At 41.9% G+C, this 12,184-nt stretch overlaps 1 protein-coding gene across 5 annotated transcripts in view; it reads left to right on the forward strand.

The window, feature by feature from the left end:
- The window catches only part of KIFAP3 (kinesin associated protein 3), a 72,704-nt gene extending 60,520 nt beyond the window's left edge, over nucleotides 1–12,184 (forward strand). For 4 of the 5 annotated variants that reach the window (XM_074906880.1, XM_074906877.1, XM_074906878.1 and 1 more), the window contains one exon: nucleotides 11,741–12,184. In XM_074906880.1, the coding sequence (XP_074762981.1) occupies nucleotides 11,741–11,849 (109 nt within the window). In that variant the 3' untranslated portion in view covers nucleotides 11,850–12,184. The remainder of the gene's footprint in view (nucleotides 1–11,740) is intronic. The other variant, XM_074906879.1, reaches the window with a different exon arrangement.

Genomic DNA, 12,184 nt, shown 5'->3' on the forward strand with positions numbered 1-12,184 from the left:
CTTCAGTACTTAAACGTGGGAGTGGCACTTCCAGAGCGTGAGTGCTTCATCGCTAAGGGCTTTTGAATGCGAGCCTGAATTTTTTTGTGTGGCTTATAATAATTTGTTTCTGCACCAGTACAAAACTAGAGTTATCTCTCTTTTCCCTTTTTTTAGGCAGTAGTCATATTTCCTGCTAGCTGTCACTTCCTTAGTTTTTTTCATACTGTCTTCTTAAAGTCATGTTTATAGAAATTAAATACTGCAACTTGATCATATTGTAATCCAGTTTAGGTGTCACTAATATGTATTTTACCAAATTATGCTGTTGTTATGTGGACAGTTATAGGAGCATTTTTAAAGACCAGGCATCTGATTATTCAAGGGGAAGAAGATTTTTCTCTGACCCATATTTATGAATGAGATTTTTCCAGGGTTTAGAGATCTGTGCATACTGCACCACTAAAGAATTAGGGCACAGCACTGCCTGTAATTTGGGAATATCCAGATGAGGATGATGTTCTTCATGTCCAGTATTCTACATACAGCAACTTTTTTTTATGTTCTCAGGTGCTTATTTATTATTCTTCTGTTTTTAGAATGTATTGGGACAAGCTTCCAAGCAGCTGCTCTTGTATCCCCCAACACGCAGATGATGCAACACACAGTCCTGGCCCAAAGAGGCAATAGTCAAGATGGGCAGGGAACTGAGGGCAAGAAGAGAAGTTACTTGTCCAAAGTCAGGTGCCAGAGCCTGGAGTAGAGCAGTGCTCTCCTGGCTGCTTGCATAGTGCCCCAGTGACCGGACCACACCACCTCTCCAAGGTGTGTGGTCCGTAATCATGAAGGTTCGTGTTACACTTGTTTCATTTACTGTAAGAGCTGTTTAATTGCTCTGAACAATTACACTAGTATTCCAAGAGATTAAATAGCTTGCTTGGGAATATTTTAAAGGTGCAGTTTTTTTCAGCAAGTTGCAGATGCTGTTTGGGAGGAGAGCACTGAGGTTTTAATGCACTTCAACTCTTTCGGAATATAGGATACTTGGGCCTCTTTCACTTGCAGTCACTTTTTTTTTTTTTAGGTGCTTTTTATTTTACTGTATTCCACCTGCAGTTGGCCTCACTTAACCGCCATGGTTTAGGTGGCTATTAAGAATTTTAAAAGAATACCAAAATGCTGTAACAGTTTGTTCAAGTCCTTTGGAATGTCTTACCAAAAAATCCCCCAAACCTGGGTCTGCCTCTTCTGAAATGTAACATTAATTAATTCCCACATTCTGTCTGCTCTTAGTCCCTCCAGATGTGCTACTAGGAATAGACTGGCTCCCTGGTTACAAGCCATCTGGGCTCTGTAAACTGATTTGCACGTATATTAAACAATAAGTGAACAGAATGCGGAAGAGTTATTAAAGAAAATGTACATTGCTTATAAATCTCAAAGTAAAATATTAAAATGTAGTAAACGGGAATGGAATGTGCAAATGAAGACCTGCTTGTTTTTAATGAGTTTAGCTGTGACCTTCTCGATTTCAACCAAAAGAAAAGAATTTTATTTTTCTCTTAAAAAAAAAAAAAAAAAGAAAGAAACTATAAAACTGCTTACAGAAGTATCTGAGACAAAAACAAGGAAATATAATGTTCTAAACTTGACTGGTCCAAACCACTCAAGCTGCTGTGACAGCTCATAAAACTGAGAGTAGTTTTTAACTGGACTCTGTTTTACATTGCCAGAGTGAATTTTCCTTGCAGGAAGTAGCCAGAAGGTTTATTTAGTTTCCAGACTGTTGCTTTGATCTTTCCATTCTGTCACTTCTCAGGTTACATAGCCCTTTTTCACTGCAGTAAATCTGCAACAGTTAATGAGAATAAAATTTCCTCCTTCTCACTGATCGCATGCTGTTAAATGCCAAACCACAGCCAGCAGCATATTTGGAGAATTCAGCTGCACTGTACAAAAACAGCACAATCAGTTTAATCTTGTTGGTTTTGTAATTCATTTTATTGAGCCTTCCTTTTTCAAGTGACCTATTTTATCAAGACAAGTGGTTTCAAGGCCAGACCTCGAAGAAAGATTTAAAACTGTAATAAAGTGAAGGGTGTTTTGTATGCTATGTATAAGCATGCTCACAGGATTCAAAATTAAACCTACAATGAGTAGTTTTTAAAAGTCCTGTGTATCAGTGGGATATTTCTTATGGTTATTATCTGAGCTGAACATGTGCTGCGAACAAGTCTCTAGTATAAAAATTAATGTAACATACCAAATTAATTGCTTTGCCAAATAGCTAAAAATTGTTTTGATTCTAAAATTTGGTTCTCTGAATCTGTTTATCAACTTCAGCCATTACAGTATGATGACTGAGCCATCCTTTTCCTTCTGGAAAACTAGAAGATTTTTTTAACTGTGGGATTTAAAAAAATAATAAGTTTAGAGAGTTTATTTGCCCTCTGGGTTTTGAGCTTTTTAATTATTTTTTTTTTTTCAAAACTCCCTGCCCAACCTTTGGCCTGGAAACACTTTATTTTTGTTCATTTAATTGAAGTTGAAATTTTTGCGTAATAATGCTACTCCAAGGTGTAGAAAATGTTCCGTGTCTGTATTTGTATCTGGCTTGTTCCCTAACATATCCAGTGTTAGCACTAAGAAAGCAACCAGTAAGAGACAGAGATTTACTTCCTTCTTAGTTTACACTAAAATTGTCACTGATTTGGAGTAGATTTTGACGAGATTTCACTAGGGCCCTGTGTTGATATATAATAGTGATTGAAATCCGCATAATCATCTACGGTGGTAAAAAATATTTAAAGTTTATTCATCAGTAATAATGTTCCAACTGCATTTGCTGTGTGTGCTCAAGTGAACACTGCAAATCCCCTAGTAATGTTAACTTTCAGAAAAGACTTTGAAAGCTTTTATTGGCTGCAGCTGTAAGTCAAAGCAGAACAGATTTTTTGACTCTCCCTCACTCCTTCTCTCCATCTATATTATCATCCACATGGAGTTGCCTGGTTCTTGGTGCTGAGCCCTGCAGACAGCACGACTATCGGCCAGTAACCTGTTGGCATGGCTTTTCTCGGTATTTGTGCACAGGAGGGAACATTTTTTCCCCATTTATATTGAAGCATATAGCTGAGTGGCAGTGCATGGACTTGAGCTTGTATAAATACTTAAAAGAATAGTTCTCCAGCTAAGAGCCCTTCAATGCAGGGCACCGAAGGCTTGCATTTCTGCTTCAACTGCTTTGCTCAAGAGTACATTTTGACAGTGACCCTGCTGTGTAACCTAGCACAGGAAACAAGAAACACTTTCCGTCTGGAAATGGGAAGGCTAGGTGGAGGCGTGGACCAGATCCTGAGCTGATCTAGTCACTGACACTAGTTACCTCTATCAAGTTGCCACTTCAGGATCTTATTCTGCTCAGGCTGTTGCCTGAAGCTTCTGTACCCAGCATAACACTGACATTGCTGGAACCCAGTAGAAGAGATGCTTGAAACCTTCCCAAGCCAAGACCTATCATTAATTTAAGATTAAGGCAATGTACTCTTCAAGTTACGGAGTTGACAGAAATACTTTGGACTGTGCAAGGAGAGAGGGGGAGGAAAGGATGTCTTGTTTTTTATTGCCTGATCCTCAGGGCTTTTTTATTTGTTTTAGTTCTTAATTTTTTAAAAAATGGATGCATCTAATCAGTGGGTTTGGCCAGTTGTTGAGCCAACAGCACAGGAGATGTTTCTGTTAGGCTTATAATGGGAAGGCAGAACTCTTGGTTTTGGTTCCAGCTCTGACAGTGCACTTGACCTTTTAATAAATCCCGTACAGAATAGCTGAGAAACTCCCCATCCATGTGGCAGAGCTGTGAGCCTGGGTGAGGGAATGCTAGTGAAATTATCCTGATGCCCTTCAAAGAAACAAGATGGCTATATGAAACAGCTTGAGTTCTTGAGTTGCTATTTTTATCCCTGGCTGTATCCTGGATTGGTTGCTTTTCTAGCAGATCAGAAATATTCTTGTTTTCCTCTTTGAGGGGTGTTACCGAATAAGCAGAAGTCTTTTCTATCTACATCAGTCTAATTCGAGTCTTCTCATTGCTGTAGTTTGTCACTTGCTGTCTTTAGTGTCTGGGGTGTTTTTTCTTTAAATACTCCAATGGGAAACTGAGGTCATGGAAAAAAGGAGCAACTTGTCTGAGATCACACAGCAGGTAACTGACAGAGCAAGAAACTGAGCCCAAGTCCCAGGCTGCCTTCACAGAGCTGGTGTGGCAAGCTCTACAGCTTTCAGTCAAGGCTCTTGCTGAATTTGGCGAAGCAAGGTCATTTGTGCTTAGTTCAGTGCTTTCTTACTGTTCAGCTGGGAAATGTCTTTTTTTTTTTAAAATGCTGCCTCCCCAACAGTGAATTTTGGCATGCTTACTGCTTGGTGCATAGCTGGAGCCTGACACAGAGGACGGATGCAGTGCTCATTGCTCCTCAATTGTCAGATTTGCATTTGTTTATAATTAAACGGCAGAAACAGCAGTATTGTGCTGAGATATAACTGGGCACTAAGTCTAGAAGCAACTGGAAACTTTAAGTCATTAAGTGCACTGAAGAAAGCTGGATCACATGGAAGGAGAGACATTGTCATATCCATAAAAGCTGTATCATGATGCACAAGGGAGCTAAAGTATTATTGCACAGGTTCATTCTGACATTTTCTGTCTTTTGAGCAGATAAAGTATTACTATTTAAGGAACGTTAATACTCAGTGTTAATGTCGAGATGAACTTGGTATTTGATGCAGTGTGCAGTCACAGTCCCTGCCACAAAATTCCTTTCCCACTTGAGCTTGAGGGACAGAAAGCATGGGAAAAAAACTTCACAGATAGGGGGGAAAAAGTTGGGGCCATAAGAGGCAGAGTTTAAGAGACTTGTGGTTTATAGTTTAACGTCATTACCAGTAGTGGGAGAATCTACAGTTACAGGACATTATATAAAGGAACATTGTTTTTTCTAAGACTTCTCAGTTTTATGCTGTTTCTCCATAACCCATCGTTTGTGCTTTGACTCTGAAGGGCAGAAAATTTATGGTCAGTGAAGAAAACCAGAGGTAGCTGGCACGTAGAAGTAAATAGGATCATCTTCTCAATCGCTAGACTCTGAGCAAGGGAAAAAGCAACCAGCCTTATGCCACTTGCTGGTGCTCTCCACTCTTTCGTGACTGGTGTCATGAAAAGGGTATCCCAGCCAGCGTTAGGTAAAGTATCAGTAGAGTGATGAGTATCAGCAGAAAGACCAAAGAGTTTCACAGGCTTTGAGACTTGGTTAAAGTATGGTGCTTAGCTGGTACCTGTGAAGGATTAGCAAAATATTTCTTACCTGAAGATAATTTTAGAAGCTGAAGGTCCGTGTTCATTCTGTGGAGTTCAAAACCATTTTCCATCTCCTGTGCCTGGATGCACACTGAGCCTGAATCCTCACTGTACAACGGGACAAGGCCTGGGTGCCCTCAGCTCCCCCTGCCTTTCTGTACCCTGGTCACTGTGCAGAGGAAACCTGCAGAGCAAGGGAGGGAGCTGCAGCATTTGCTAACTGATCTCGTAATGGCTAGCAGGACTGCAGCCTCTGCTGCATACCCTACGTGATTATGCTGCCCTGCACTGCAATTGTGGTCTCAGACCTACAGTCTAGCACCTTCCATCAGTGCTTGAAAAGAAGCAAAAAAAAAAACCTACTGAGAGGAGAGAAAAAATACAGACTTTACTGCTGGCAAACTCCTGTGTCGTCAAGTATTATAAACAATAAACTGCATCTCAGTTGTACAATGCTGTGCTTGTCTCGAGATTAGAGACTGGTGTGCTGCTCCGATGGTTTAGCTACCTACTGAGGGAAAAGTACAGCCTTCAGTATTCATCCGAACATAACTTCTGTCTGTTATACACAGGAACTTGATACAGCATTATAGATTACAGGGTTTGTGGCATGACTTTATAAAGGCAATATAGGATGGTAACTGCACCATATGTTATCAACAGTGCTGTCACACGTTGAGTAGATTCACAGACTGGTAACATGAGGACTTCAAGGATGTGCTGTACAAAATTCTGAGTGTCTGCCTGGGGTGAGGTGGGAGATGTTTTAAGAGTGAAGACAGTGGTTTTTAGTAACAGTATAAGGTGTATAAAGTGATATACAAACTGTACTGATGTCAGGCTACTGAAAGATGCTCGGAAACTTTCTGGTTCAAACCCCATTGTCTGATACTCAGGAGGAGCTGTGCAAAGCTGCAGGTGTGATCAGTGGCTGGCAGCAAGAAGGTGCCATGTGTCAGCAGAGGCTGCATGTTTATACCTGCAAATACACCCTCTCAGCAGCTCACTTGAGCACATGGAGAACTTTGGGTGCGATTCCTTCATTAGGATTTGGTAGGGTTGCTGATACGTTGAGAGCTGTAAGTAGTGTTTGGTCTTACCAAGGTCAGGGAGACCTAGTGAATTATAAATTTATAGATACTTTTTAATAAAACAGTTTTTAATTTTGGGTTACCAACCATGAAACCAATAGGCAGAAAAGGATGAACTTTTGGTCCTAAAGTTTAAGCTCCTAAACTGGTATTTCACCATCTAAGGTGAAGACTTTTTCTGGGCCACCTTCGCCTGCACAGGCAGTCACAGTGTTTCACAGTACAGTCTGGTAGGATTCTTGCCATGCTGCTGCTTGCCTCTTCTGTGAGTATGCTGGCCTGTTTCCTAAGCAGTGTTTCTTGCTGGGATTGCTCTGAGATTCATGCGTCCTACTGAGGGATTTCCAGTTGGACTTCAAGGGGTTAGTTTTGACCAAGAATTTCCCCACTGACTCAAGATTTGCCTTTCTGACGCCCTGCTTATGCTGAAGGAATGAGTACCCGTTTTAGAGCAGCTTGTCAGCACCAGCACTAGTAACAGTGTGAACGCTAGTGTGGACAGGCTCAGGTGTCTATCGCATCAGGAAAACTTACGGAAAGCAGCCTTACCTCGTGGTCAGTCTGCACCCAGGTGCTAATGAGCCTAGTTCAGACTAAGCTCAAGAATCACTCCTCCCATCACATGCAGTCAGGAGCAGCGAAGGTACCTGAATGGGAACCCAGCAGAGGGTTGCTGGCAGAGTGCTCCCTCTCTGAGCCTGCCGCGTCTTCCAGACATGCCACAAAGCCTGTCTAGTCTCTGAGGCTCTGGGTGCAGGGGGGAGTTAAGGAAAGTATTTTGTGGCCATAGTAGGATGCTGGCTGGCATTTCCTGCTGTGAGGGGGGACTGGTTGCTCTTTACATTTTAAATTATGTTAGGGCACCTAGGATCTGAGATGGACATATTAATTTGGATGTTATGAATCAGAGTAAGTATCAATAAGCAGAGCTGTTAAGAAATCTCTCCTCACTCATGCACATCAGGAACATTTTCCTCTTCGGCATGTGTTCCCCAGCAGTACAAGCAAATTGGAAAGTTCAGCTGTCATTTGGGGAAGGTCATAGATCACACTAGCAGCCTGAGTAATCCAAGAGGTTTTAAGTATCATAGCATTTAGTTTAAAGTGAAATTTGCTCTGACAGGGGCTGGCAGACCAATAGGAAAAAGAAATATTTGTGCTTGGAGAAGTGCATGTGTAGAGACCTCGAGTATAACTGATGGCTGGAAGTGATTTCAGTCTAAAAAAAACAAATCATTAAGAGAGTGCATAGGGGTAAAATACACAGTTCATATTTTAAAGGTTCTCAAAATGAACCAGCAACTGAGGTTAGCAGTACATAGTAATTAACTGTGCTGTTCACTGTTTAACTCCATCAGCTCCAGGCATAGCAGTAACTTTGCATAAGAAAACAGTTGTGTTTTGACAGCGTGGTTAGCAAGCACCAATCTCTGTGCACATGCATGCAATTTTGTGCGACAAAACTGCCTTAAATGACTTGCAGATTAGGGCAACGGCAGAAGTCATTTATTTGAGGAGTTTGTTGTGGTGTTGTGTGATCTGCATCCATTATACAACTACAGGCATTGCATGTGCTTCTGCTAGGTGCCTGGTTGAACAGGGCTGACTAATGGGATGAAAAAATACCAATTTGGGGATGGGAATTGTTGCCTCAATTGCATAATTATGCATCCCTACTTTTTGGGAAGACAGGCTGCTGGCTGTGCTGAGCATTGACTTTTCCTGTAGATGCTGTATAATTAAGGCCAATGGCACGTTTTTCCTGGGAGCAAGTTCTGAAGTTGATGGCTGGTATAAATCTAAGAACATACAGCACAAATCATGATCTCAGGCCAGTCGTTACCCACCAAGTGTTTACAGCCAAAAAGCTACCATCTTTCCTGGCTCTACCCTTCTGCTGTTCTTGGCAGAAGTGGCAAGGATTCATCAAGACGTTTTTAAGCCTGTGTCTCCACCTCCGTAGATTATACTTGCAGAGTCACTGCTCTTGGCCTGCTAGCTTCATGAGTAAGCTAGGCTTCAGTCTATGGATGCGTGTTTGCTGTTTTGTTGCCCTACCCCTCAGTTACCTCTTGGGTTCAACAGCCTTTCCTTCAACTAAGAGGAGAAGCTTTTTGCTACAAGCTGCCAGTGCAAACAATCCAGTAGGCAAAGCTGGTATGTTTCAAGAGCACCAACTTGTAAAAACAAAGCCAACTTTTTCTGAAGCATGGACAAGCCTTCATTTACTTACGAGAAATATTTAGATGGGAGAGAGTGGTGATTTGATCAAGGTGTTTTACTGTGATTTTTCTGTTCCTTTCTCTTTTTTTAACTGTCCAAAGCAGTTATCAGCTGATCCATCTCTTCCAGTTTTCTTCAGGACACTAACATATGTCTGAACCATTTGGAAATAACTGATACTCCTCAAAGTTTATACTCTAGGGATCTTTACCTAATTACTTACACATTTATAAAAAAAAAATTAAAAAAAAGGTTTGCTGAGAATGTGATTGAAACCATATTTTCCCTGCTTTCGTTATCAATTTAAATACATTTGAAAGTTCCTTGAATAAGGTGTACTAAAGTGGAAGTAGCTGTAACAGCTCTGCCTGCAGTGATAGAAACCCATTGCCACCTCCTGGCTCAGTGTCGTTATTACACCTCACCCCCAACAACATGGTGTTCTTTTAGTGTGTGACAGAGTGACCAAAACTTCTTGAAACTCTGCAGCATCAAGAGAAGCCACGTTTACGTTTAGGAAGAAAATTCTTCTTCGAGACAGGTCTCTCAGGCTGCTGTATTTGTTGTGTCCTCCTCTGCCACAGTAAACCCGAGGATGGCCCATATTAGCTTGGCTTGCAGCCTACAGTGCCCACAACCTGCTCGTTCACCTACAACATCTTTCCAAAATGAAGTTTTCAGTAGTTAGAAGAAATGCAAAGAGCCCCTGTTCTACTGTAGTAGTAATAAAACCAACTTATCCCCAACTAATGTGGTTATAGTCACAAAAAAAAAAAAAAAAAAAAAAATTGAAAGATAAACCCAGAGAAGTGTTTTCTGTTAAAATATCTTCTCATTGTAGATTACCATAGATGCTTTCAGGATCTTTGGAATAAAACAGTGTCATTCCTGAGTTTGAAGGTAGCCTAAAAGGGTCCTGATTCTCTGCAGTGTTACACATGTGTGGCATCACTGGGAACTTGCAGCAGCACAATAAAACTGGACTCTGCACTTCCAAATTCCTCTACACCGCCTTTGTTATTAACTCCTAGTACTAACAATACTGAAAGAACTCTCTTAAAGAATCAGCATTGTTTTAAAGTAGTTATTCAACTTGTTTATTTTCTGAACTGCCAAACAAATTGGTCAGCTTCATGCTAGGTCCTTGTTGGCTTGTTTGGAGGAGCTTTGTGGCCTGTATTTATAAAGCTGTACCCAATGGAAGCCCATGTGAGCTCTGTCTGCCCAGTCCCTTTGCAAACTGCAAATTGGTAACAGCGGTAGAAGCAGGGACCATCCTCTGACTAAGGTGAGTGCAGGGCTTGGTGTTTCTGGAGATGGGAGTTAGATACAGAGAATGTAACAGGATTTCTCTTAATCCCGACTTTCAGAGCCTTTTAAAGCTTCAAGCCTGCTAATGAGAAAGCTGTTGATTGCCAAGTACAAAGGAGTGACATGGTGAAGGTGTCTCAGAGGTTACCAGCTCTTTTCGTAATGGTCTTGGTAAAGCATAATGGGACTTTGGAGTGGAAACAGGAAGGACTGGGTGGCCAGAGGAAGGTGTGGAGCCAGAGGCATGCACTCGCATAGCTTTGCACCACTACAGGGTACACCACAGCTACTCTGCTTCCCTTTGCCATGCTGAAAGGACTGACCAGCCTTTAAGGTCAGACTGATGGCTCTGTGTGCGAGTTGTAAGACGGGGCATTGCCAATTCAACTACCGATAGGCAGACATGGAAATAGCAAAACGCTTTCAAGATACATTCAGGTGAAACAGAATTACTTTCTCTGCAGTTTGGCTTGTTGTCTGTGTCCCCTCCATCTCAGAGGACAAATCTCAGCCTCAGACTTTCCGCTTTCACCTGATTATCAGAATATCCCATGAGTGAACTAGTTCCCTGAGAAACCCGGCACCCGGGATCCTTTTCTAGGACCTCATGGAGACACAGTCTGAGGAACATGTCTTTGCAAGGACAGAGAGATGGACATGGTCCCCCACCACTTCAGCTGAGCCCTTTCAGTCCAACCAATTCAGCAGTGCCAGCTTTTTGCTGAGCCAGCGCCTGGGGCGCACCCATTGTACATCTTCTGGATGGGTCCTTCTTTCCCAGCCCTGACTGTTGTATAACCCATGTTCCATATGTATAATTGCCAGTAATGAGGTTCAGCTTTTCCCCACTCCAAAAGCACTTTGGTTCTTTGTGTTTTGACAGTCTTCAGAAGGGAAGTGCAACTCCTTTCAATGCATCTTTAGTCAGACAATAAATCAGAATCCTTTTCCATTTGTCCTTTTACTGAAGTGGAAGTTGAGAAGTGACATAACTATGAATAGGCAGTAATCCGGTATCTTAGGCAATGTTCATTTTTCCTCTACCTCCTGCATGAGAGTTACTGTTGAGCATGAAATATGTGCCACTTTTCCCTACGCACCTCTTGTGCTTTAGTATCTAATTCATTGCTGTGTGACTTTTTATGTGTAAAAGATGCTGTTCTATATAAGAAATGAATTATTCTGTCTCATTAATATATAGCTTTTCAGTATGTGATGAATTCTTTCTGCCATTTGGCTGTCAGTCTTGTATCCCACCAGAAAGACAGTTCAGCAAAGGACAACGTTGCTGTGCCAGATATTCTCACTTTCTCATTTCTAGCTGGTATTTTCCCAGGGGCTTCAGAAATGCACCGAAGGAAGGAAATAAGATGTTCTGTGTAGGGCAGGGTTACTGGTGGGCTTTTGCCAGAAGCATGCTTGAGGCCTTTCCCCGAAAGACACGTTAACTTTAATGTACAGAGAGAGAAACTGAGGCAGAGAAGTAAAGTGCTTTGCTAGTATATCCATAAAAGGGCAGAAGAGAAGGCTTCTGACTCTTCTGGGATTTCTATTTGACCTGAAAGCTTTTCCTCAATAGTAATTGTCTTGATTTCTTTCTCTGCAGCATTTTTTTTCCCCATAAAGGGAAGGGAAGACAGAGCAGTGCTGGCTGGAAGGGGAAGATGGCTTGCAAAGTTGCCTCACAAAACTATCTCTGTGACAGGAAGAACTGGAGACCCCAGCACTAGTGTGCCTTCCCTACCATACAGAAACCTTCAGTTTCTCTCCTCTTTTTTTGCAGCAGTGGAGTTGATGGATTTGGTCAATCACCAGGGGTTCCTGGCCGCCCAGCGACTGCCTATGGATACCGCCCGGATGAACCTTACTACTACAGCTACGGGGCACGGTAAAACAGCCCACTCTGCAGCCCAGGAGGCTGCCACCTGCCCTGGACCAGCCAGCGTCTGCGTGGCCAGCAGTAGATCAACCCCTTGGTAATGCATGATTGTACCACGATGGGTCCATCGTTATGTATCCTTTGGTGTGTTTAGCTCCTGATAAACCTAGCCTTTCTGGGCCCAGTGTTCTAGTGACAGTGTTTACTCTTTGGTTGCTCTTTGTTATCATTTTTGTACAGTATTTGCTCTGTGACTTGAAAGCAAGAATCGGAAAGCTACTGGACTGGAAATTGTCACATTATGTATATTAAGCTACTAATTTAATTTCTATTAAATATAAAAACCTG

This window comes from Athene noctua, chromosome 5 (assembly GCF_965140245.1).
Source record: "Athene noctua chromosome 5, bAthNoc1.hap1.1, whole genome shotgun sequence".
Lineage (NCBI taxonomy): Eukaryota > Metazoa > Chordata > Aves > Strigiformes > Strigidae > Athene > Athene noctua.